Here is a 25,195-nt window from a genome sequence, read left to right on the forward strand (position 1 = left end):
CTTAAAAAAAAAAAGTAGTTGTTGGCCGGAGTTTTTGTCAAAGGTACACAGGGAAAACGAGAGAAAGCATGCCAATCTGCATAAATGGGTTACAAATAAACCTTCTGTGCAGCGGTATCTGAATTACTGCGATGCAGAATTTTGGGAATCCCATTTTCAGATTATCACTCCCAACATTCAAACAGACGGACAGCTCACCGTTTTAAACCTTACGCTTCGCGCACAAATAGATTCAGTTACACGGGAAGAAAACTTTATTTATGCTGTGAAAACACTTGAAAACCATCTAAGTGTGGCTGATATGAGACAGAAGAACAGCAACGCCACCAGTTATTTGAGTAGAGTAGCAATTTGCTGCTACTTCTCAGGGAGGTACCCCATACAACTCAATACTACAGGAAAGAAAGTGTCAGCAATACCTTATCCTGCCATGAATGCCTGTTTCGCGATGAAGCAGGCAGGAAGGACATTGCACGAATGAGGCAGGAAGGACAGTTAAGCCCTCCAACGCTGAGTCAAATTTAAAGTAATTTCACTAGCGATGCTGCCACTTTGTACTCTCCTTGAGTACGCTCAGAAAAATCTGCCCACCATTTGCTAAGCTTTCTCATAGACTGGGGTCCTTATGCAGTATAATCTTGGCACAGGTAGACCCATCTGATCAAAGTGGGCTGTCCTTGTAGTTAAGTGCGAATAAGATCAGATTAAGTAAAATTGTGGGCTAGATATATTAGAAATCTGGTAGTCTTCCAGGAAAAAAGGGGCAATGATTTGAGTCAGAGGTGATGTCTACGGTAATCAGATATAGCCCTGCTCTTCGAGTAATGCTGTCCTATTAAAATAAAAATCTGCTTTATTAAAGCGTGTTCTGTAAACAGGAACCCTGAGCAAAGATGGCTATGAACTAAGTGTGTGCGACTCCAATAGAGTATACCCAAATTTTTGAGCAGACTTATCAGGAATTTACTGGAAAGTAGCACAAGATATTCACAATAGATGTGAATTATTTATTAAAATTCAATCAACCCTGACAAATGATTTGGACACATGATCCTGTGGATCCGTTCCACTCAAGGAGATGTTTTCCTCTGATGCAAAGAGTCTTTAGACAATGGAAACAGCCCCTTGGATCAGCAGAAGGCTCCTTATACTGAAGGGAAAAAAACGCCATTGCGGATGGAACGTAGCTTCACAGCATTCAACCTGCAGAGTTAATATCAGGGCAAACAAAACTGAAGACTGCACATTCTATCCTGTTGGCTCTAAAGCTTGCTTCCGTCTGGTATTAAAATTGAAATTACAAAAGCAGGGAGGAAAAATAATGGTCACCCAGCCATAAGGAAAGGTGAGTAACTTGCTTCGTGTTCCAAGGAATGGTGGAGGCAGACGATAAACTGAGTATGTTCAACTACTAACTTGCGGCCCTCCAGATGTTGTGGACTACAGTTCCCATCATCCCCTGCCAGCATGGCTAATTGCTTGTGCTGGCAGGGGATGATGGGAACTGTAGTCCATAACATCTGGAGGGCCGCGAGTTTGACACCTGTGAACCTAAGCTGACCGATTTGCACACTCCAAATGGCTGACAGTGACAATTCGGCACTCGCTTTGTGATTGTACAAGTTCTCAGGTTTAGATCTCGGGAACTCTCATTTACCCACTGGTTTTTTCCCCCAAAACAATTTATATATTTATTTTAAAGTACTGCTTCTTTGGAAACTGGGTGGAGGGAAAGGAAGATTATACCACCTGCTCCTTCTGTGCACCCAAATAACTGAAAAACGAGGATGTTTTAATAAGTGGATTTCAAAATCATTTTAGTACAAGGGTCGGACAAAATGACCTGTGATTAATGCAATGGAAAGCCAAGGGATGGGTGGAGTGGAGGCAGCGCCCACAATCAACCACGGACACGGGTTGGAGACTTGGGGAGGGGAAGGAAGCAGGGCCACTGGGAGGAGCAACAGATTGGAAGAAAACCTCCTGGCTTTGATCAGAACAAGCCATGTAAGGCAGTCTAGGTTTAAATACTATTGATGGGACCACTGATGACAGTCTTCCCTCAAAAATGACAAGAGTGTCACACAGCACCTGACCTTCAGTTCCCAGCTGAAAGCCACCCTTTCCAGACCAGGAGCAGAACTTGGCTAGGAAAAGCCATCCTGCTTCCATGGGGGTTCTTTTCATTTGCCCAGCGTTACCTATTTCCCTCACACGTGGAGACATTTCATTTGTGGCCATCTTGTACAGCCTCAAGCCATCTTGAAGCACAACCGCTGGCATCTTCCTCTCCTTCCTGTTGACACAGGAAGGTTCGTCGAGGCAAGTGTCACGAAAACCACTTGGCAGGGGAAGCCTTTCCAAAGGACCGGTTCCAATTCTTGATGATCCAGGAGGAGACTTGAAGCACGCAGGGGAAGGTGGACAAGGAAGCCCTCAAAAGGAAGGGTCATTTCCAGAAGCATCGGTGCTGTTTTATCGGGCCTTGATAAAAACAGCACCGTCGGGTTTGCCACGCGCATTCCTCTTTTTCAGTTACGGTCTCCACTGTCCCTGAAGCCGACACGATCACTACAGTTTTTGAGGGAGATGTGTTCTTTTCCTTCTCAGCTATGGCAGCACAGACAGCTAGAATCTCGTCACTTTCAAAATCGTAATCCGGGATCGGCTCTTCTGAAGTCTCCCCCTGGACTGCCGTCCCTTGGGTGGCAGTCTCGGTCTCGGTCGCTTTCTTTTGCTGTTTGTGTAGCTGCCTTGCCCAAGAAAGATCCTCATTCCACAGTTCAGGGTTCACTGGGTAGATGTGTAAGGCAATCTGGAAACTTCGGATCGCCTAAGAAAGAGAAGTATGGAAACAGCAAGGTTAGAATACACCAGTGCAAGTGAAAAACAAGGGGGCACTATATTATTTAGCAGAAGCATAGCTGGGCCAAACTGCGCAGTCTATATTTTCCACCCGCCATGCCCCCCGCTGCGCCCCCCCCTTCCACGGCGCCCCTCTTCCCACACTTACCTTAGTTCCTTTCCTTTTCCTAGAACTTTTTTCAGGCTGAAAAAAACAGCCTATTCGCAGTTCAGGCTTAAAAACGGCCTGATAAGAACTATACTTCCCAAAGAGACCTTGTGGGCCCAAGGTCTCCTGGGGCTGTAGTTCCTCAGACCGCTTTTAGCCTGTACTAAGGTAAGTGTGGGAAGGGAAGGAAGAGGAGGGCGAGGCGTTTTTCCGTGCCCCCCAGGCATGGCAGGTGCACAGCACCCCATTCCTTAGCTCGGGCCACTGTTATTTAGAGTGTTTATGAGAATAATGTAGAGAGAGCAAAATAAAATCAAGATGCACACACAATTGGTCCAATGCTGAGATGTCTTCCATATGCAGCCCTTTGCATTGAAACTGGCCAGAGTAGGTTGGAAACTACAGCGTGGCCTGGAACATTTAAATATCGGCTACAAATTCACTACAATCTAGATTCCCTCTAGCCTCATTTATCAGGTGCTTTCTGACTCCAACCTTTTAAACTGGTTAGCCTCGATTGAAAGAAAAAATAGCTCCATTGGTTCACTCATGGATTCATTATATGAGCATTCTGCTGCTGAGGCCTTTTAAGCAATCAAATTTAGATTCTTGGAACCAGAAGCACGAAATCTTGATACTGTGGCTTTTAAAACCTGTTGAGCGTGGGGATCCCAATTAAACTTGGTCAAATGGCTGATTATCTTTACTTTCTTCAATATCCAAATCGCTACAGGGCCTTTTCCCTGGCCAAATTCAACGCCTTGTCATCTGCTCTCTTCTTTGGAAGATTCCAAAATGTTGCCAACGTAGGAAGACTCTGCCCCTGGAAGCTGAGCTTCCAGCTGTTTGCATCAAGAGGTTGTTTAGACTGTGAGTAAATATAAAACTATCATTGCAAAACAACACACAAGACATCCTTTCTCCCCGTCCCCAAAAAGAAAAAGGTCCTTGGGGTATAGATTTGTCACTAAGTAACACTGTCCGTAAAAGTCTGCTTGCTTTAACGAGGCTGTGAAATTGGATGACTAAGCATCTTTTGTTATAACAGCATCTCTAGATTAATGCCTGCCACTGGACACAAAGACAGTCAGAGAGGAGTCATTCGGGGAAAGAATCAAACAACTATTTGGGTCACTTAAGCTCTGAGACAAGCCAGAATTCCCCTCATAAAACCTAGTTTGGGGAATCCGGTATAACACTGGAATAATAACTTGGACGCAGGCTGATTTGGATGCATTGGATCGAAAAACTAGAAAGTTTATGACACTACACTATGCTTTACACCCACATAGATTATACCTGTCCCGGAGATCTGCTGGCAGAGGGTTACTGCAAGTAAAGCAAACAGTGGAGAAGAGAAACATGCACTGGCTGATAATGTGGATGAAAGTCAAGGACAGGCATTGAAGTGAAGAACAGACACTTACTGAAAAGCACAGCGAACCAAACAGGAATACAGAAAAACCCATTTCCCTAAAACCGTACCCCCATATTAGCAAACCCATTATGTAATTTTTTCACATACCCCCTCCCTCCCCAACATTCTGCCATGCATCCCAGGCTGAGAGTCACTGCTCTAAGGGATGGATAAAAAAAATATGTTCAGTAGAAAAAGTAGAAAATAAACTCAGGGACTTTCATAGAAATAATGTAGAAATAATTGAGACTTTTCAGACAATTATTTTTTAAAGTTTCCATTATAGGAATAAAATGAACAGGAAAGGAAAGACCGACCCTCAGGCAAGAAGTCATTGATTTTGTAATGGATGTTCTGACCTACAGCACAGCTTTCCCGGAATCACAGATCAAGATGTTCACAAAGTTCAGTTACTGGTACTCCCTCTGCCCATTTACCTTCCGTTATGGCCTTTTCACTAGTTTGCACAAGAAAATACAATACAATTGGGGGAAAGTCTCAGTTAACCTCATGGCTTTTGATTTAGGAAACGTATTCCAGGAAAGTAGTCTTAATTCAAACCTAGCACATAAGAGATTCAGGTTTTTAAATTCTGACCCGCATCCCCAGCTGATAGCTTTATAGGTGAGTCAGAGTGGTATTCAAGTAGTGTTCCAGGAAATCATTGTGTTCCTTATAGTTTTTCAACAACGACTTCAATAAGAAGTTGAGTTGTTTGATCCTACAAGTTTCCCTGAGACACTTCTGATCTGTAACTACCTAATCTTTCCCTCATCAAGCAGGGAAGAGTATGGAATATTTTTTTAGGGTCCACCCTTGGTTTTGATTTTATTAATTTCCAGCGGTAGTGCATGAGGAGGTTTAAAGAGTCAAGCATCGTGGTATCTAATCTGGAGGAACTGGGTTTGATTCCCAGCTCTGCTGCCTGAGCTGTGGAGGCTTATCTGGGGAATTCAGATTAGCCTGTACACTCCCACACATGCCAGCTGGGTGACCTTGGGCTAGTCACAGCTTCTCGGAGTTCTCTCAGCCCCACCCACCTCACAGGGTGTTTGTTGTGAGGGGGGAGGGGAAAGGAGATTGTAAGCCCCTTTGAGTCTCCTGCAGGAGAGAAAGAGGGGATATAAATCCAAACTCTTCTTCTTCTTCTTCTTCTGCCCAAAGGGCAGCTTAGAAAAAAATCACTGTTAAACAAACTGATGCAAAGCACAGCATAAAAAATAAACAATAGATGGTTTGGGGTCCACCAAGTTTGTGTGAATGTGACAGGTCAATGTGATGGGAGTCAGTGTGGTGGGTGTGTTGCTTAGCTGGGATCTGGAAAGTAGGATCTGGAAAACGTGGACTGAAGTCTCCACTCTACCACGAAGTTCATTGGGTGACTTGGAGCTAATCGTGTGATTCTCAGCTAAACTTACTGTGATGGATGGTTTCAAGACCTGCCTTCAAAGATTCTCACTAATCACGTTCAATGGTGGACTGGAATGCTGGGAGAGAGAAAAGGAACCGTTGGGCTGTTTAACTGCTGGCCAACTGACAAGAGTTGAACATTTTTGGATTTTCATTTTATTCTTGTCTTTCTGTTCCACATTAAAGAGCTATTATGCTTTATCAACCCCAGATCTCTAGTCCCTTGGTTACCATAATATTGAGAAGGCTGCAGAAAAGAAAGACAAAGAAACAACCAAGTCACGCACACCACTGAAATAAACCTGTTCATCAAGCCTACTGTGTGGTTCTTTCAAACCACTAATCTCTTTGTATTGTCGAAGGCTTTCACGGCCGGAATCACTGGGACACGGCCATACAGCCCGGAAACCACACAGCACCCCACTAATCTCTTGATAACAGGCCAAGTGGACACCAGATGGAATCCTGAGTCCAGGCATTGCCCGCGGGGAGAATTAAAAGACTAAGCCTCAATTATAAAAACAAAAGTACTTAAAAAAAGAAGAAGCTTGCAGGGTTTGAAATTTCCCTAGATCTGAAGACAGGGCATCAATGATCCAACTTTGCAGGATAATTCTGACAATGTAGAGGCAATGCTGGTCTGTAAATCTCATATCTTTTTGCTTCCCACGTTCAATGGGGTTTCGGCAGATCCTCGCGGATCCAGGCTCAAGATCACATTTGACCCAGCATTATTGCTGAATTCTCCCTACTGGGACCTGGACGATCCGGCATATGTGGATCCATGCCATGGTAACTTTAAGGCTAGACTACTGTAATGCACTCTGAATGGTCTGCCGTTGGAAGACAGCTTAGAAACTCCAGCTGCTGCAGAATGCCTCAGTTTGATTATTAAAAGGCACTACCAAACAACATATTACCTCTTTTCTGCAGATGCTTCATTGGTTAATAATTAGCTTGCGGGTTCTGTTCAAGGGACTGGCTATTACCCACAGAGCATTTAATAGCCCAGGACTCACATATCTACAGCAGCGCCTCTCCAGAGATGCCCTGCCTCAGCAACTTCACTCATCTGAGCAAAGCCTTCTGAAGGTATCACCTGGCAAATGGATAAGATCAGCAGCTGCCCATCCCTGAGCATGCTCTGTGTGGCTCCTGTCTGGCAGAATGGCCTGCCTGATGAGGTCAGGAAAGGTCCCACTTCCCCACCATTCTGCAGAATGTGGAAAAGAGGATTGCCCAGGAGGGTATTTTTATAAAGGGAACAAGAGTTGTAGTTTTAACAGCTGTAGCAGTTTTAGGCAATTGTCATTGCATTCTTTATTGCAGGCACAATGCTGTTTTTATTGCATCGTTTTCTAATTCTGCAATCCAGCTTTATTGCATTGTTTATTGTATGCATTACACTCTTTATTGGACTGTCCTCCGACTCTGTAATCCAATTTTCATGCACTGTTTGTAGGTATTGTGTTTTTCTTGTTTCTATTTAATACTGTGTCTTTTGCAGCTAACTCATGTCCTGACTTTAATCAAGCTCCTCAGAATCTTTTTAATGCACATTTCTGCATTTTCTACAGCTGATTCCATTTTCTTCCTATAACTAAAATTTCTGTCCTTTCTCACCATTACTAGCTCTTTAAAGTTACTTTCAGAATAGCTTTCTCTAGACAAGGCTGCACTATGGAACAGCTGTGTATGTTTGCTACTGGCTATTGCTAGGATTTTAAAACGAATACCATAGGACTAAAAGAAAAATATGCACCAAGACACGGCATTAATCCCCCTCTTGATCAACAGAAAGGCTTCTAAAAATCACAGGTTCTTATTGACATGACTTTATTTTTTTCCAGTACACACTTCAACAAAGCAGAAAGCTTTGAACTGGCTTCCCCTGATGACAACTTACAAACAGCACTATGACATTTCCTCCATTATCTAGCATAAACTGACATTGCTAATTATGAGTTTTGATTTTATAACCTCAGGGGTAGAACAGAAGGCCCCAGGTTCAATCCCTGACATCTCCAGTTGAAAGGATCAAGGAGTAGGAGATAGGAAAGACTTCTGATGGAAACCCTGGGAAGACCCTTCTAAACAAAGTGGATAATACTGAACTTGATGGACCAATGGTGTAACTCAGTAGAAAGCAGCATCATATATTTATCAGAGTACATATATTGAGGGGTTGATATTGCTGGTCTCAAGCAGCTCTGAATCCTATTCCCATGCTCAACCCACAATAGAGAGCTCATTTGGCAAGGCTAGGTAATATTCTGCAAGGCCTATCTCCACTAGGTAACATGTTGCTTTGATCAGCCACTTAAAGAACTGTCCTCCAATTGGCCTGCAGAAGGTATTAAACTTAGAATCATAGAATCATAGAGTTGGACGAGACCCCCAAGGGCCATCCAGTCCAATCCCTTGCAATGCAGGAACACACATTCAAAGCACTACCAACATATGGCCATCCAGCCTCTGTTTAAAACCCTCTAAAGAAGAAGACTCCACCACACTCCTAGGTTGTGCATGCCACTATCGAACAGCCCTTGCTGACAGGAAGTTTTTCCTGACGTTTAGATGGAATCTCTTTTCCTTCACCTTGAACCCATTATGTCTCCTGGCAGCAGAAAACAAACTTGCTCCCTCACCAACATGACATCCCTTCAAATATCTAAACATGACTATCATATCACCTCTTAACCTTCTCTTCACCAAACCGAACATACCCAGCTCCCTGAGTCTCCCCTCGTAGGGCATGGATTCTGACCATTTGGGTTGCCGCCCTCTGGACCCATTTCAGCTTGTCAACATCCTTCTTCGGTTCTGCAGAATAGCTTATTCTGAGTAATTTTAGAAATTGCACAGAATTGCTCTACCGGCCTGCATTTCCTCACTTCTTCCTTCAGACAGGTAATTCCAGTCCACAGCAGGGTCAGTGCAAATGGATGCCAAATTTGTCTTGTTTCTGTTTTAAGTAGTTTACCCATAAACAAAAGCACCCCAAGGGGTGGGTCAGTCATGGGAAATGGAATGAAAATATCAAGATGCTGTGGTGATCTCTACCTAAAATCCAGAAAAAAATCAAGAGAGACCTGATGCATTTTTGAATAAGCATCGCGGCTCAGGGTAATTCTCATTTTGCTGAAGTGCAATGAATTTTCTTCGTGCTGCTGTGTGATATCTGAAGCAGATACATGGCAGGAAAAACCCACAGTCATTTCTATCAGCAATATTCAAGCGAGCCTGAAGCAAAACGCTTCCTCAAAGTGTAAATGGATTTTTTTCCTAAGCTGTCTGAAAGAGAGAGAGAGAGAGAGAGAGAATTGGAAGAGCAACAGGAGACTTTTGCTTCCATTACTCTTCCAAGCTTCAAACTGATTTTAAAAAAGGGGGGGGGGGAATCCCACAGTAACTTAAGCTTGCTTATTTTTTTAAAAAATATTGCCCAGCTCTCTTGGGAGTGTACAGCTGCATTCGGGTATTTAATATGTGGATACAAGGAAGTCCAAAGCAATCTCATGCACTACAAGTCACAAGGGGAAGGCATGTGCTGAGTAAATTGGACAAGTGAATAACTCTGGGCCAATTCTGATACGGGTTGTTAGCTAAACAATGTGTGATGCTGAGGAACAACAGAGATCCTTATCTGTATTGCATTTGCTAAAACAAAATTAAATTGCTTTTGATAGCTAGCTGACACTTATATAGTAATGTTGGTGTACAAAGTTCTGAATGAGACAGCAACATTTGTGTGGGGGGATGAGGTTTGCACTCACCAATGTGATTTCTCCCAATCCAAGCTGAGCACGTCCCAAAGTCTGCCAGGCCTCCCAAGAATGGGGATCTCTCTGGACAGCCATTTCTGCCGCATGCACTGCAGGAAACATTTCATGCAGAGACATCAGGACCTAATTGGGGGTGAAGACAATGAACAGCAAATCTTAAACCCACAAACTGTATTGGGAGGGGGGAGTCAAAGGAAAACAGATTTATTTTTGGGTTGGGTGTTTTGTAACACAGGTAATTGTGATAGGCACTTATATTAGAGTGATCTCCAGCAGAATTAATAAAACGCTGATTTAAAAAATCATCCTCAAATAGCCAGATCCATTCAGTTTTTCTTAACGTTTTTGTGTTTTTTTTTAAAGAAATGCACCAAAAGACTGAGTACATTAATTTGAAAATTTGCTTTATTGACTAGTTCAGAAATATACGTGAATGCAAACCTTACCCTTTTCCAGTTCCAGGAAGGACTCAAATGACCAGCAACTCTACAAGTTTTATGCTTGGACCATACCAAGAATTCTCAGGGATTCTCCTTTCTCTGCAGAAGGAGAGGCAGAAACTTGAAGGGGAGACCGTAAAGAAATGGATGTACTGCAAGGAATTGTAGCAAAATGATCCCCAGTGTAGCATCTGTGAGTACCATGACCTCTGCTGATGGATTTCCCAGTGCCTATCTGTTTCTTCCCTGAAGCAATTCTGGCTTTCCTGCACCTCTTTGGAGCCAGAAGGCCCAGAAACAGTAGATATCACAGTAGGGCGATACTTGGATTGCAACTTCCCAACATTTGTGAATGGCCTAGTTACCCATGGAAGCCATTTTCTGATTGTTCCCTCATTCTATGGCAGCCATTTTGTGGTGGTGCTCATTCCCTGTTGAAAATCAAAAAGCAGCAAAAAGGGGCACATCTAACAAAGCTGAAAAGGAAACCTAAAAGGTTAAGGGTAAAGCTATAAAAAGGAATTAAACAAAATATACCTTTAATCCAGTAGCGCGCTAGAAGTTACATTAAAAAACAAAACAGGCTTCTAGGCCATACAAATCACAAACTGTGCAGTATACTTCACACCTATTATAGTTCCTGTAAGTAACCCAGATCAGTCAAGGGACACAATATATACAGACCAAATGCGTTTCAGCATTTGGAGAAGGTCTTCCTCAGAGTGTTCACAGTCTACTATTACATACACTGGATGAAGGATTAAACTGTGTTCTAAACTGTGGGAACTCATGTGATTGCCTGAAAAGTCTGGCAGTGAACCCCCCACATTTTAATCATTCGCTGTGCAAAAAAGTATCCCTTTTTGTCCATCCTGAATCTACTCCCCGTCAGTTTCAATGGAGGTCATTCAACTGAGTTCTCTTTGTCCAGTCTCTCTGTCACGGGCTGGCCACAAAGGAGGCACGAGGCAAAGTGTATTGAACACTTACAGCTTTACTGTATATAAGATAGGTAAAGAAACACACAGAAGCTCACCGCTTCATTGGTGCAGCTGGGTTCACTCAAACTAAGTCCACAAGCCCCAGTGCAGCAAAGTCCACACAGAGCAAGTCCACAAGTTCAGCAAAGGTCATGCAAGGAAGTCCTCAAGGAACCAGTTCAGCAGGTCCATAAACAGGTTGTAATCCAGAAGTCAGAAGTTCAGAGCAGGGCAGCCATCAACGTGAGCTGTTGTCGTCTGCAAAAGCATGAAGCAGCAACCAGCCCTCTTTATCCATGTGGGACTGATTGCCAAGCCTCAGGGAGCCGAGTCTGTGAGCACTCACATCTTGCTTAGGGAGGCGAGTCTGTGAGCACTCACATCTTGCGAGCAGCCAGTCCAGCTGATCACCAGTGTGCTGCTCTAGCGAGATAGGGGAGCTAGGAGGACTGCAAGCTGGGGGCTGGAGGTGAGCTCTGGGCCTGTTCTGGGGGTGCTGGCTGAGCTGGCCCTAGGTCTGTAAGGCCATCAGAGGCCAGTGTGGCTGCAGCTGGGTCCTCATCCTCCAATGAGGTACTGTGGCTAGGTGTTGCTGAGTTAAAAGACAGCATGACAGACTATCACACTCACTGTCAGACCCAGCGGGGGAACAGACCCTGACACTCTCCATGCCATACATAATTTTGTAAACCTCTTATCATGTCCTGCTTTTCTGAACTGAAAAGTCCCAGACTCTTCAGACTTCCATCATAGGTAACGTGCTAAATGATGACCATTTCAGACCCCCACCCCGCCCCGCGCCCGATGTCAATAAATGAGATGTTGATTGTTACTAAGGGAGGGTTTAACCCCCAATTATTTTTACTTTTCACATTTTTGTGGAATCCCAGATTTCCAGAAAAACATACTCTCTAGGCCTTGTGGATTTTTCGATCCTGACTGGAAGGCCAGCTATTGCTATTAAATATACAGTTACGGACATTGTGCAGTGAGCAAATGGTCAGCCCAGGCACTGGAACTCAGTTATTGGTTCTAGGAAGTACCATCCTCTCTCCCACCAGGGCCACCTAATGAACATGTGTGCGTGTCTTCATTACCCCCCACCCACATTTAATTCACATTAATTACATGGGTTCTTCTCTGTGTTCAGATTATTAATACAGTAAAAGCTTTGTTATCGGGCACCTGATCATCCAGAACACTCACTTAACTGGCACTGGCCAGAGGGCAATCTTCTTCCCACCCCAGCCATTATTCTCCTGTGTCTTCAGCCGTGAGTATTTCCCCCTGGCCTCTTCAAGCTGATGCCCCTGGCTTCTGACAGGTCACACTAACATCCTCGGATGCCACCTTCCTCCTCAGCTGTATGAACAGCTGCCAGGCCCCTGGTTCGCTTGTATGCCTGCTACATAGGGCACCTCCATGGCTCAAAGGGAAGGGTCCCTCCAGGTGTAGGGGCTGTCATCAAACCCAACTAGGTGGGGTCTGGTTGCTGCAAACTCCTCTGAAGAGTAATATGATTGCGTATCCCCCACATTTGATCAAATGCCCTTTCCCTCATGAGTGCCAGATAACAAAACCTTTATTGTATATTCAAATTATGGATATCTACCTATTGAATTAACAAGGTCTTTTATTTTTAATCTCATTCAAAAACCGTATAACCACTAGACCTTGCTTCCTGAAAGTTCTGCTGAACCCAATCTTGTACACATTTACCTGATCAGTGGAGATTAATCCCAGACCGGTAAGCATAAAATGGAAGATCTGGGGAAGCTTCAGATAAAATAGGAGCAGACAGCCTAATACATATTCATTTCCACTATAGGATAATTTTATCTGTTCGTCTTGGATTTTGTGTCGGAAAGATATGCCGGCAAAGGTAATTTTGTGCTTCTCTGAGAAAGCACGTAGAAGAGAGGGCAGTGACTTGGCCGATCCAGAGTTTTTCTTCTGAGTCTCTAATGAGATTTCATTTTTCCCTTGTGACATTTGGGGAAATTGGGGCAATTACAGGATACTCCTGGGTTGTAAAAAATTACAATGGGAAGGTCTGGCTTGTACATCATCTCAATCAGAACAATGGACTCAGAAGTTTCTATTCTAAGCAGCCACGCTGCAACCAAACTTTGAAACCATGAGCGCTGATTGCAACAATAAAAAAACTTTGTTGATCTTTCACCTTTAACTTTCAAGTCAAAGTCTCCAGAAACACTGGCAGAACTGTGAACGAACGGAGGGCAACACGGGGACCAGCCCCCCAGGATGTTTGCTAATGCCAAACAAGGATCAGAAAAGAGCACTTGATATTGCTGCTTGGGAGACAGATGTGTTCAGACTCAGCCTTTTACAAGACTTTGCTAATGGGAAGGAAATTAGTACTGCTCCTTTCGTTAGGTGTGTCAGCAACTGGACCGTTTTCGTGCAGGAAAAGTCTTGCTGTGCTGAAGTGGACGCAGTATTGAAGCCTCCCACATATGATACGATTAGTCATCTATGTTGCACTTTTCAGATTAAAAAAAGAACCTTTCTGTTTTTGATGGTGGAAGGAAGCCATCCAGCCTCACAGTCGTAAGAACTAGCTGCTCTGAACTGCGGCTGTATTATTGGACTGTAAAATGAATAAACTCAAAGCAGCTGTGTAGCAGCCGGTTACTATTTCCCTGGGACACAGAATAACAGAATCATAGAGTTGGAAAATACCACAACGGCCATCAAGTCTACCCCCTGCCATGCAGGAATATACAACCAAAGGACTCCTCACAGTTGGCCATTTAGCCTCTGTTTGAAAATCTCCAAAGGAGTTACTCCACCACACTCTGAGTAAGTGTATTCCTGACAGCCCTCACTGTCAGGAAGTTCTTCCTGATGTTTAGGTGGAATTTCTTTCCTGCACCTTGAATCCATTCCTCCTTGGACAGAGCCATATATTCTTTGAAGGGAAATGGTAGGAATAGATCATAACCTAGTGCTTCTTGATCCCCAGAGACGATCCAGAATGTTCTGTGGCTAGGTTGCACATACACAGACCCCAGCGTAGAGGTCAGCTACTGTTGGTACGAATAAAGATTCCCACATTTTTAAGCTACCCAAATATCTTGATGTGTTTTACCTGTGATTTCATTTCATAGAGGGCAGCATCTTCTGGAGTTAACTGAAGGGCTTCATCCCATTTGTGAAGAGCCTCCCGGTATCTGCAAGTTGTTAAAATAACAGAATGGTCTTACTGGGTTTATGGAGGAGTTAAAATAAATGTCAGTATCTGCACCAGTTCATCAAGGGAAGTCACATACTCTGGTCACTACACTCACCAGAAATGGAACAGACATTAGTATGTGACAACCGCCTTAACTAGGGCCTGACAGGAGCTCACGAGAACCATTTGGTCTGGGCCTCAAAGATCAAAGGGGCTTCAAATTTAGATATTTGTTTCGTTTCCTCCATTTGACAGATTGTGCTACTTGTTTTTATCCATGTTTTTATTGGACAAAATGTGATGCATCCTTCCAGTTCAGATTCTAGTCCAGTAGCAACTTATAAACCAATAAGATTTTCAGAGTCTCTAAGGTGGCCCTGGACTTGAATCTAATTGCTCTACTCCAACCCGGTTTAGCCTGGAAGATAGCCCCCAAACTAGACTCAGATGACCTTAGTACTTGAATCCAGGCCACAGTAACATAGAGACTAGACTACTGTAATGTAATCTGCATAGGTCTGCCCTTGAAGTCAACTCAAGAGACTCCTATTAGTATAAAATGCTGCAGCTATTACCAGAAGCTAGATGGAACTTGTTCACTACCCCATTCTGCAGTCACTCCACTGAATTCCAATCAGTTACCAGGCTCAATTCAAGGTACTGGCTGTCACATACAAAGTCCTTCATGGATATAGACCATAGCACCTGCCATCTGATAACAATATCCTGGTGCGGCCTTTACAGTTCGATAAGACAAGCAATATTAACTTCCTATGAGCCAAATGTACTCACTAATTAATACCAATTGCATCTGTATAGATCCGTGGTAGCGAACCTTTGGCACTCCAGATGTTAAGGACTACAATTCCAATCAGCCCCTGCCAGCATGGCCAATTGCTGGCAGGGGCTGATGGGAATTGTAGTCCATAACATCTGGAGTGCCAAAGATTCGCCACCACTGGTATAGATGCATTTTAGTGGTTCCCACAATACATGCTCAACGCTTCCCAGAAGAAGAGTTGGTTTTTATATCCCACTTTTCGTTTAAGGGTCTTAAAGTGGCTTACAATCACCTTTCCTTCCCCTCCTCATAATAAACACTTTGTGAGGTAGGTGGGGCTCAGAGAGTTCAGAGAGAACTTTGACTAGGCCAAGGTCACCCAGCAGACTTCATGAGCGAGGAATCAAATCTGGTTCTCCAGGTTTGAGTCCAGCCCTCTTAACTTCTATGCTACGACTCTATGCTGAGTCAAACTATGTGTCAGTTCGTCAGGGGCAGCAATTTGACTGGAAGGACCCTCTACTGTCTCTTTCACATAATCTACTACTTAATCCACCTAGAGATGAGGGATTGAATTTGAGATCTTCTGCATGCAAAAAAGATGCTCTACCATCAAGCCATGGCTCTCACCTGACATTGCTAACCCTAACCCTAACAAAATCTTTTAAAAAACCAAAACTTAATTTCTCCTGCAAAATAAAACACCTTTTCTTTAACAACCACTGCTCAGGCAACAAATGGAAGATTAATGTCTGTTCTGGAACCTTAACTCTCTCTTTTTTTGAACACCACCACTAAATGTAATCCTGAGAATTACCTAGCCAAGTTTCCTTCTACAAAAGAGTGGCAAGATCACAGGGAGCCAGACAGCAGCTTTTTACACTAACTGAAGATGCTTATCTGTCTAATTGGGCACAGATTGTATAAAGCTCATGAATGGATGGCACTAAAAGCTGAAATTTTTTAAAAAAGCATACACACATTTGGCACCACCAGGAAGATTTAGGATGAGACAGGAAGAGGCTTTGGGGGGGGATTTAGCTGGCTGCACTTTTCCCATTGAATCGCAATTATTTATTACGCTGGTGACAAACTGCCCTTCTGAGAATTTGGCTGGGTTGCAGGCGTCTCTTGGCTGAGATAATAGGCAGCCAAGCCTTGGCACTCTGTATTCCACTGTGAGTAGTTAAAATTCTCTCCAAAGGTGTGCATTCAAGACCACTTAACAACACTGTCATCACCCTTCAGACCTCACAATCTGGACTATTACATGATAAATTTAATCTTTTAACAAAATCTTGGAAAAATGGGGCTTCTAATGTGTGGACTGAATTATGTTGAAAGCAGCCATTTCATTTTCAATTCGTCCAGAACAAGCATGACTTTATACGATGCTCTCAAAATTGGATATGACATCCTGACTTTCTCGTTTTATTTATAAACTACTGGTGACTGCCAAGCTGTGATTAAGAAAAAAAAGGAAAACACATACACATCAGTAACATGCAACAACTGAATTTACTTCCCTAATCAGACTGTGAAAAAGGATACACAACCCACTGTTGAACATAAGCAGAAGAGTCATTCCATTCAGAGAGAAGTCTCAGCGTTTTAGAAATATGCAATGTGTAGAAGGCAATATGATGCAAGAGTGCTAATCTATATAACAGGACGACTTCTAAAACACACTCTTCAGACATCAGGAAATCGAACTCATGAAGTTCAGCTGAAGATGGTGGGTATGCACAAACCACTCACCCATGTAGCAATCCACACACCCAGTGACTAGTACACTAGGGATGGCCCATCAAAGAAGCTGCCATTTGGGTATCAATGCAAGAATGTGAGGGAAAACCATCAAGGCTACGGATACTGGAGAGAGGGAACTCACTTGTCTCACACACAACATCAAACCGGAAGTGGACTTGAATGCTTAAAGGGCACTGCCTGTTAACCACTGCTGACATCTCCCTACTTCAGTGTTTCCCAACCTTTTCTATGTTGCGGTACCCTTGACCTTGCTCTTCATATCTCAGGGTACCCTTGAGGTTCGTTTGATTTTTTTGCATTTTTAAGGGTTTTTTCCCCGTTTTTGGCCTGTAGGTGGGGGGAGTGGCAAGCAGGGGGGGAGGGGAAGCAGCGTTGACAGCCGCGTTGTTTGATTGCCTAAATTTGGCATGGATTGGGGGAATTTAAAGGGAGTGATGCCTTTAAATCTACCCTCCCAATCCACGCCAAATTTAGGCAAATAAAACAGTGCTGTTTTTCAATGTTGTTTAAAGGGAGCCCATGAGGCTTCCAATCCCCCCCTTCAAAATCCATTTGATTCCAGGGGGGTGGGTGGGCGGTAGCATTGTCATGGTACCCCTGGGACATGCTCATGGGCACCCCAGGGTACCACGGAACCCTGGTTGGGAATCACTGCCCTACTTAATGAGATGAACAAGGACCATGAGTAATAGGGTTTTTTCCAAACTGATGAAAGTTTTGATTCTTTAAAGCTTTTACCCTGGAAATTTTGTTAGTTTTTAACAGCCCCATCAGTGGGGGCGGAGGCTGAATCTACTGCTGGGGGTGGTGCAGAACCATGCCAGCAGTGGAGGGGAGGATCTGCTGGTGGGCGGCGGAATACAGTGCTGAACACTGCGCCAGCATCACTGAGCCCCTTTTGTAGTGGGGACAGCCTGGGGGACACTAGTCAGCTTTCACCCGGCCATTGCCCATTACACTGGCGGCTGGGGCTGTGGAATTTATGTTATGTTATTGTTTTTATGGTATTGTTTTTATGGTATTGAATTTTCTTATAAGTTGCCTTGAGAAGATCTCTGGAGAGGCAGCATATCAAGTCTCTAAATAAATAATAATAATCCCTGTGTTTCTTGCACAGAAGTCATGACACATAAGCCCAGCCATGTCTGACGTGGGAGAAAATACATCATGTGCTCTTTGACACTTATGTCTTTAAAATATATGTTTGCTTCCAATGTAAAAGGCAAGCACCAACTGATCTCATTTTCCATTCTGAAGGCCCTTTTGGAAGTTCTTCAATTTAGAGCAGTGCCTATATTTTCCATGTGGCATGTCCTTCTCACTGGAACGACTGAAAACAGTCAAGCCTTGCTTACAGCTGATTTACAGAATGGAGACAGGCAAAGCTCCCTGAACTAGTCCTTGCTAAATCGATCATTCCTCACGTTTAAACATCTCAGTCAACACAACGTTGTATCGTACCAAGCCTTTCCCGTGTTGAAGAAGGGAAGGGGTTCCTTTTGACCATGGAAAAGGAGTGCCGGGGCAAAGCTGGATGAATATAACACAACATCTCTGGACACCTTATTTAGGAAACTATCTTCCTCAATCACAAAGGAGTAAGTCATTGTTCAAGTTTGTCATCATTCAGCTTTTTAGCCCACCTTTATCATTAATATTCATGACAGATGCAAAATGCAATCAGTAGGATGAGACATCTAATAAGCATTATAACGGGACTAGGATTGTACAAATCTGAAACAAAGCATAGTTATTAAACATGACACGTAATGCAGAAAATGGTATAATGGAAGAACTGATACAATGCACTAAAAGCAAGATAATACATATAGTATATTATCCTGCCCTTCTTGTAAACCTGAAGCTAAAACTGAGGCTGTTGCATAGTTTGGTGACATTGTGATAAGACAAGATTCAATCGAAAAAGACAATAATGCTAGCAAAAATTGAAGGCAGCAGGAAAAGGGGAAGATACAACGTGAGTTGGACTGACTCAGGCCCCTTCCACACATGCGGCTGGATTTTACTGTGCAGAATAGTAAAATCCACTTTCAAACAATTGTGAAAGTTGATTGAAAATGAATTATTCTGCATGTGTGGAAGGGGCCTCAGTCAAGGAAGGCAGGGCCCTCAGTTGGCAATATCCCCCAGTTCATATCTCTCCTGTCACAAACACCAGGCAATAAAAGTTTGTTATAAATACTGGAAGATAATGTACAGAAAGGACACTTAGGACTTGAAAGCACAACCCCTGAACTGTGCACCATTTCACCTTGACCAGGGGTAGGGAACCTTTAACACTCAAAGAGCCATTTGGACCCATTTTCCATGGGAAAAGAAAACACTTGGAGCCACAAATAATTTTTGACATTTAAAATAAAGATAACACTATATATATAGGGGTTTTTTTAACCTTTTACTCCGTTCATTCTGAGAAGTGCATGGATGCGCCTGCCCTGCTGCCTGCAGGGCCGGCAAGGATGAAGCCGGCGGGAAAGCGCCCACCCTGCTCCAACGGGGTGGGCGAGAGGGGAAGCCCGCGGTGCGGTGCGGCCGACCGTGGGCAGTTGGTGCGCCCGCCCTGCTACCTGCAGGGCAGGCAAGGATGGGGCCAGCGGCTCAGCTCATGGAGCCACAGTGCAAGGGCAGAAGAGCCGCATGCGGCTCTCGAGACACAGGTTCCCTACCCCTGACCTTGACTATCACTTTTATTTGCAAAAAGAAAATAAAAAATATTGAGGTTCATTCAGTTTAATTTCATTTCTTTTTCTGGAACACTCTTATTTACAACGTCCACTTTAAAGGATTAACTTAGAAATGAAAAGGAGGTATAAATATTGATAATAAACAAAATTAACTTATTATCGTTAATCAAAATGGATCTGTTAAAATATTGTAGAGGCCTGGCTAATGCAGGTGTAGATTCAAGATGTTGTTTCTAAAAATATAATCACTGTTTTCCTTTTTATGCATACCTAACAAAGTCATTTTCGCTTCACTTTTTCATAATTACCCAACTTAATCTAATTTTGTCTCCAAAACTCAATATTCCGACTGAACACTCGGGCTCATAAAGAAAGCTACTGAACCCACAGAGGCCATTAAATGATTATAATAAAACCCTTTACGAGGTCACTAAATCATAGTAAAATTAGATCCAGTCCATAGCCTGCAGATTCTCTGTTGTTCAAACCTCTATGCTTCTAATCTCTTTCATTATCCCACTTGGCTTTCTTATAGTCTACCTATGTTCTTCATTCTTAGCAGGAAGTAGTCTCTATCTACTGCAATATAACATAAAGTCATCAGACAGAATGACTGAAATCACACATTTTGAGAAACACGAAGTCATCGCCCAACAAGAGGACTTTGACAGAGGAAGTAGGTGCAAAAGTCGCATGCAGTAAAATTTCCCCATACCCCTCCCCTCCCTTGCATGCCACCCCTCCCTCCCACCCTCCCCTCCCTTACTCCCCTTCCCTTGCATGCCCTCTCCCCCTCCCTCCCCTCTCCCTCCCTCCGCTAGGGTGGGTGGGTCATGTCCAGATGCCGGGCCCGCTCCCCTTTTTTGCATGCCACCCCTCCCTCCCCTCACTTGCATGCCACCCCTCACTCCCTCCCCCTACCCTCCGCTAGGGTGGGTGGGTCATGTCCAGATGCCAGGCCCCGTCCCTTGCATGTCACACCTCCCGCCCTCCCCTTCCTTACTCCCCTGCCCCAGAAATTCAAGCCAATTATGTGTACTTGTGGGCTGCACAATGTGACAACATCAGAAAACAGGGAAAGTTGTCACATATCACAGAAGGAAAGTGAGCAGAGCATGACATGGGAATGCCAAACTCAGTGGCAGCCCCAGGTTTCTCGGTAGATGAAGTTCCATCCAGCACACAGAAGCACTTAGCACATTTAGGATCTACACCTTTAATGCAAGACTGAGGTTTTCGTAAGTACACAATCTCCCACCAGCCAAATTTTATTTGTTTTTACAAGTGCCTGCCATATACTTCATTTCCTATCCTGTTGCATAATAACAGCGTGTGCTATAAAACAGCTGCCACATTTCCTCCGAGATTATTTGGCTCATTAAAAAATATCACATTTTCATATTGTATTTATACAAGGCACCAACTTCCTCAACTGATTAAACAATCCCAACAGCCTTGTTCTCTGACCCTTCCTCACCTCAAACGGTGACTGCTGCCCAGGGAAGGACCTGGCTGAACCGCTTCCATACCTCCCAGGAGTTGAGTACCTGATGTACTTTTAAGTCAAGAGATAACGTTACTACTGGTTACCTTTAGCGTTATACATCATGTTTTGATCCCAGCCTATAAGGATGTCATGGCAGCATAGCATACACATGGTTTCCTCTTCCCATTCAACATGGTCTGGTAGCTTCAGTTAGCCCAGAATGCAAGAATAAGACAGCCAACTGGCACAGATGACAGAAAGAACGTTGTACCAGTGCTTGAAGATTTTCACTGGCAGGCCTTTTATTTCCAGCACCAATCCATGGTTTTGACCAGGGGTGAACTGGAATACAACAGCAGATCTGGAAAAGGCACGCGCATACACACACACACGTCCGTATGGGGCTAGAGCCATGGGCTTGCAATGGCAGCTCCTACCCATCTTGCATGGGGCAAGGGCTGCTGCTAATTTGGAGCTGGGGGGGCCCATCAAGTAGGGTACTCCCCCCCCCAGCTTTCCACTCACTAGGATCTTCCCTGTTGGTCAAAATGGCCAATATGCTCTTGGTTTTGTCCAAGCAAGCTCTACACAGCTAAGGTTCAGGGGACTGAAAGGACCAGCTGCTCCCACAATGTCCTGTCCAAGCATTCTGTTTTTCATCTCTGGCCTACTTGGCAGTTTCTTGCATTCAAAGGCAAGTGAGGGGAGCGAGGAAATAGGGCCTTTTCCATGGTAAGGACTCCCCCACCATGTAGACTCCCAAAAAACCTTGTGGAATAAACCAACCTCAGAGAGAGAGAGAGAGAGAGAGAGAGAGAGAGAGAGAGAGAGAGAGAGAGAGTGGCCCAAGGTAACTCAGCACACTTCACAGCTAAGTGGAGAGTAGAATCGGGAGTCTACATAATTCCGTCTCCCACGCAAACCAAGAGTATGGAGTCCCCATCTTGTTCAAGCCTGTGGGCACATTTGGAATTCTAACAGGGTGCGATGGGCACAGCAAAAAAAATGGCTGCTGCAGGAGGCAGAGCCAGCCACAGCTTTACTTCAGTAACACATGGAAGATCTGTGAGTCACGGTGGCAGCTGCGACTTGATGGCGCTTTACACACATATGTCATGGTAATGAATGAAGACATGGTAGCTCTCATGCTTAGCACCACAGAACTGAGAAGATGCTGAATGGAACAAAAGTGCATAAAACCATGACACAGCCATTTTCTTCTTAATAATGTTCCACCCCCTTAAGGCAAAGCAAACGTCATTAAAGAGTATGCTAAGAAAATGTTAAGAATACAAGAAGAAGGGCTGCCCCTCCACACACATGTGGGTGAGACAGCTTAATAGCCACAGCTTAATAGCCATTTCCCAGCATAATTCAAGTAGCAAACTGGACTTTCTTTTAGAAGTTTCCTGTGCTTTGTCACACACGCCACAGAGAATGTCTCCTGGGGAAGTCCTCTGAAAGCCCTAATGAAAGTAATGATTGTGCTCAGAAGCACAGCTGAGTGCTTTTGCATCGCCCGTTCTTTTTAAGAACCCAACCTTCTGCAAGAAACATTCCCAATCAATGCCGCCTCGGTACTAAGTGGCTTCAAAAACAGCTTCTGAAAAAAAATAGTGAATGAAGATACATTTCTACGCATCTTCAGTGTCCAGATCGCTGAACAACACAGGAACGAATATTGGAAAAAAAGGAGGAAAAAACCCTCAATCCCAGATATGTTGATAATTCTATAAGGGCCCAGCTAACTCCAATGCTTGTAATCAAAATAAGTATTTAATTATTAGTACAGAAGAAGATCTTAGACCCATTTCTTAAATCTTTATCCATTTCATAACAGACAGGAAAGCAACTCCTGGTTTGGATTTATACACTAACTGCTGAATGTTTGTTTATCAAAATGTTACGTTACTGATCCCTGAGGAAGGCCACAAGGCCAGAAATGTGCATGGTTTTGGTGGTCATTTTGGTGGTATGTTCATCAACTGCAGGTGTAACATCACCCGAGTTGTATATTGAGGGATTTACGTGCAATATATGTTGGGATCTGTTTTCCAGGACCTTTGCTTTTAATTTGTCACCTCTGTTTTGTGTAATTATTTGCTTTGAATAATAATTAAATACTTGATTGTAAAGCGTTGGAGTTAGCTGGATCCTAACAGATTCATCAGCATAGGAATCGAACCAAGCAAGTGAAGGCCTTAACCCTCACTTTAGACAGTGACCTAAAATCAAGCATGTTATCCTAATAGGACACATCCAGTCACATACTAAGACGAACACAGATCTGAAACGACTCTCAATGACAATTCAACAAAGTACTGAGCATAAGCATGGCCTGTAAGTGAAAAATGAGGTTAAATCTCGCCAATATACATCTGGCCTCCTGTGGGTACGAGTAAGGGGGAGGAGTGAGAGTTTTAAATCCATCTATAATGTTTTCTGGTTCTTATTTATTTATTGATGATTGTTAGCTGTTTTTAAATTTTTATAATTCATGTTGGACACCGCCCTGAGCCCTTTGGGGGAGGGCAGTATACAAATCAAATAAATAAATAAATCTCTGCCTGTATTTTGATGACATGTGAACATATCTGAAAGGAACATTGGATCATATAATCCGATCCCTCTCCCTTTTCCTTTGTGCCACAAACCAAATTCCTTACTTCCTCTTTCTACATTTACTGCTATATCACAACCAGCAAACTATGTTTTGAGATGCCAACTGGGACTAAACCAATATGTGCAGACCTGATTTGCAGGGGGAGCACAAGTAAATCATGATCTTTTCTGTTCAGACATGAAAGGCAAACTGCAATTTGCCAGGCAGGATGGCAAAGGAGAACATAAAGACCCCGCAAGTCTCATTTGTTCATCAGTGCCAAGTGACAGCTTGTTAATTCAGCCCAAATCAAGCCACCCTGTTGCGCTAATGCGGCCTCTGCCTCCATCTAGTGGACAGAGTCAAATATAACAACTCTGTTTTCTTGACCACGGATGACAGCCACTTCACATGGTACACATCTAAGACTGAGGCTCTTAACTATTGTCCCCCATCCCCCCCAATCAAAAATGATATGGCATGTTTGTCTTTTTTTAAAAAAAATCTAATTTGGGTTCCCCATTGAAGAGAAACTAGGTGTAAATATCTAAAGAAAGAAAGACATATAAATCACTGAACTAGGTTGTAAAAACCACTCCAGATAAGACAACTTTATAGTATAGATATATTTATGATATCCCTTGTTGGGAACTTTCTCTGTATTCAATTAGAAAAATCACTGATCTAACATGCTGAAGGTGTATACACAAAGTGTGAATGCAACAAATACATTATAGAGGGACATTCTCCGCAGAGCAACACAAAGGTTGTAGTTCCTCTGCTGAGATGAAGCAGCTAAACCTCTAGCCCTCTTGGGTCTAAGATTAAGAAGTCAACCTTGCAAAGTAGGACACATACAAGGTGAGTTCCAGAAAACAGTTATTCAGGTATCTGTAGCCAACATGGGCTAGAGAACTGGATTTAGATTGAAACCTTAAAATCCCAAAACACGTGATATAACTGATTTATTATTACAAGAATGTACAGAAATATACAATATAAGAGCAGGGAACGGTGAGGATAAAATAATAATGCTGAATGAAAAATGTTTCTTTTATGTCCAACAACCTTCGATGGCATGATTCTACCTTACCAATCAAATGAATGGTCAATGACCAGGTGACCCAACAAATCAGATGAGTTGCTCTAATGAGATCATATCCTCTGCAGTTGCACTACTCCCCCTGGATTCTTTGGGCTTGAAACTTATAGGACTTTGATTACATGTTCCTGCATTGCTGGAAGTTGGACTTGATGGCCCTTGGGGTCTCTTCCAACTCTATGATTCTAATGATCTGCCTCTCATACTCCATTTACTTACTCTCTTAAGCTACTGTCAGCTTGACCTCGAGTTCTCAGAGAAATTTTCATAACTTCTGCTAGGCCTCAGCCTGAACCAATATTTCAGAACTGACAAGAGACTAGTAAGCGAGCTAGTCTCATGACCAGCTTTGATTCTTAAAAACTCATAAAGTGAAAATCTTGTTGGTCTCGAAGATGCTACTGGACTTGAAAGGAACAAAACTACTGAACTTCATGGTACCTTATATAGAAGACGGTCAGCATTATCAGTGCTGGAACCATAACCTTTTTGGGATTATTTAGATTAG

General features: G+C 43.4%; 1 protein-coding gene across 1 annotated transcript in view; it reads right to left on the minus strand.

Annotated features, from left to right (window-relative positions):
* Positions 1–236: 236 nt before the first annotated feature.
* The window catches only part of TTC33 (tetratricopeptide repeat domain 33), a 30,449-nt gene continuing 5,490 nt past the window's right edge, over positions 237–25,195 (minus strand). Inside the window, 4 exon segments of the mRNA XM_048503868.1 lie at positions 237–2,514; positions 2,516–2,833; positions 9,617–9,748; positions 14,158–14,239. Of these exon segments, the coding sequence (XP_048359825.1) occupies positions 2,476–2,514; positions 2,516–2,833; positions 9,617–9,748; positions 14,158–14,239 (571 nt within the window). The 3' untranslated portion in view covers positions 237–2,475.

This window comes from Sphaerodactylus townsendi, linkage group LG07, assembly GCF_021028975.2.
Source record: "Sphaerodactylus townsendi isolate TG3544 linkage group LG07, MPM_Stown_v2.3, whole genome shotgun sequence".
In the NCBI taxonomy this organism is placed as follows: Eukaryota; Metazoa; Chordata; class Lepidosauria; order Squamata; family Sphaerodactylidae; genus Sphaerodactylus; species Sphaerodactylus townsendi.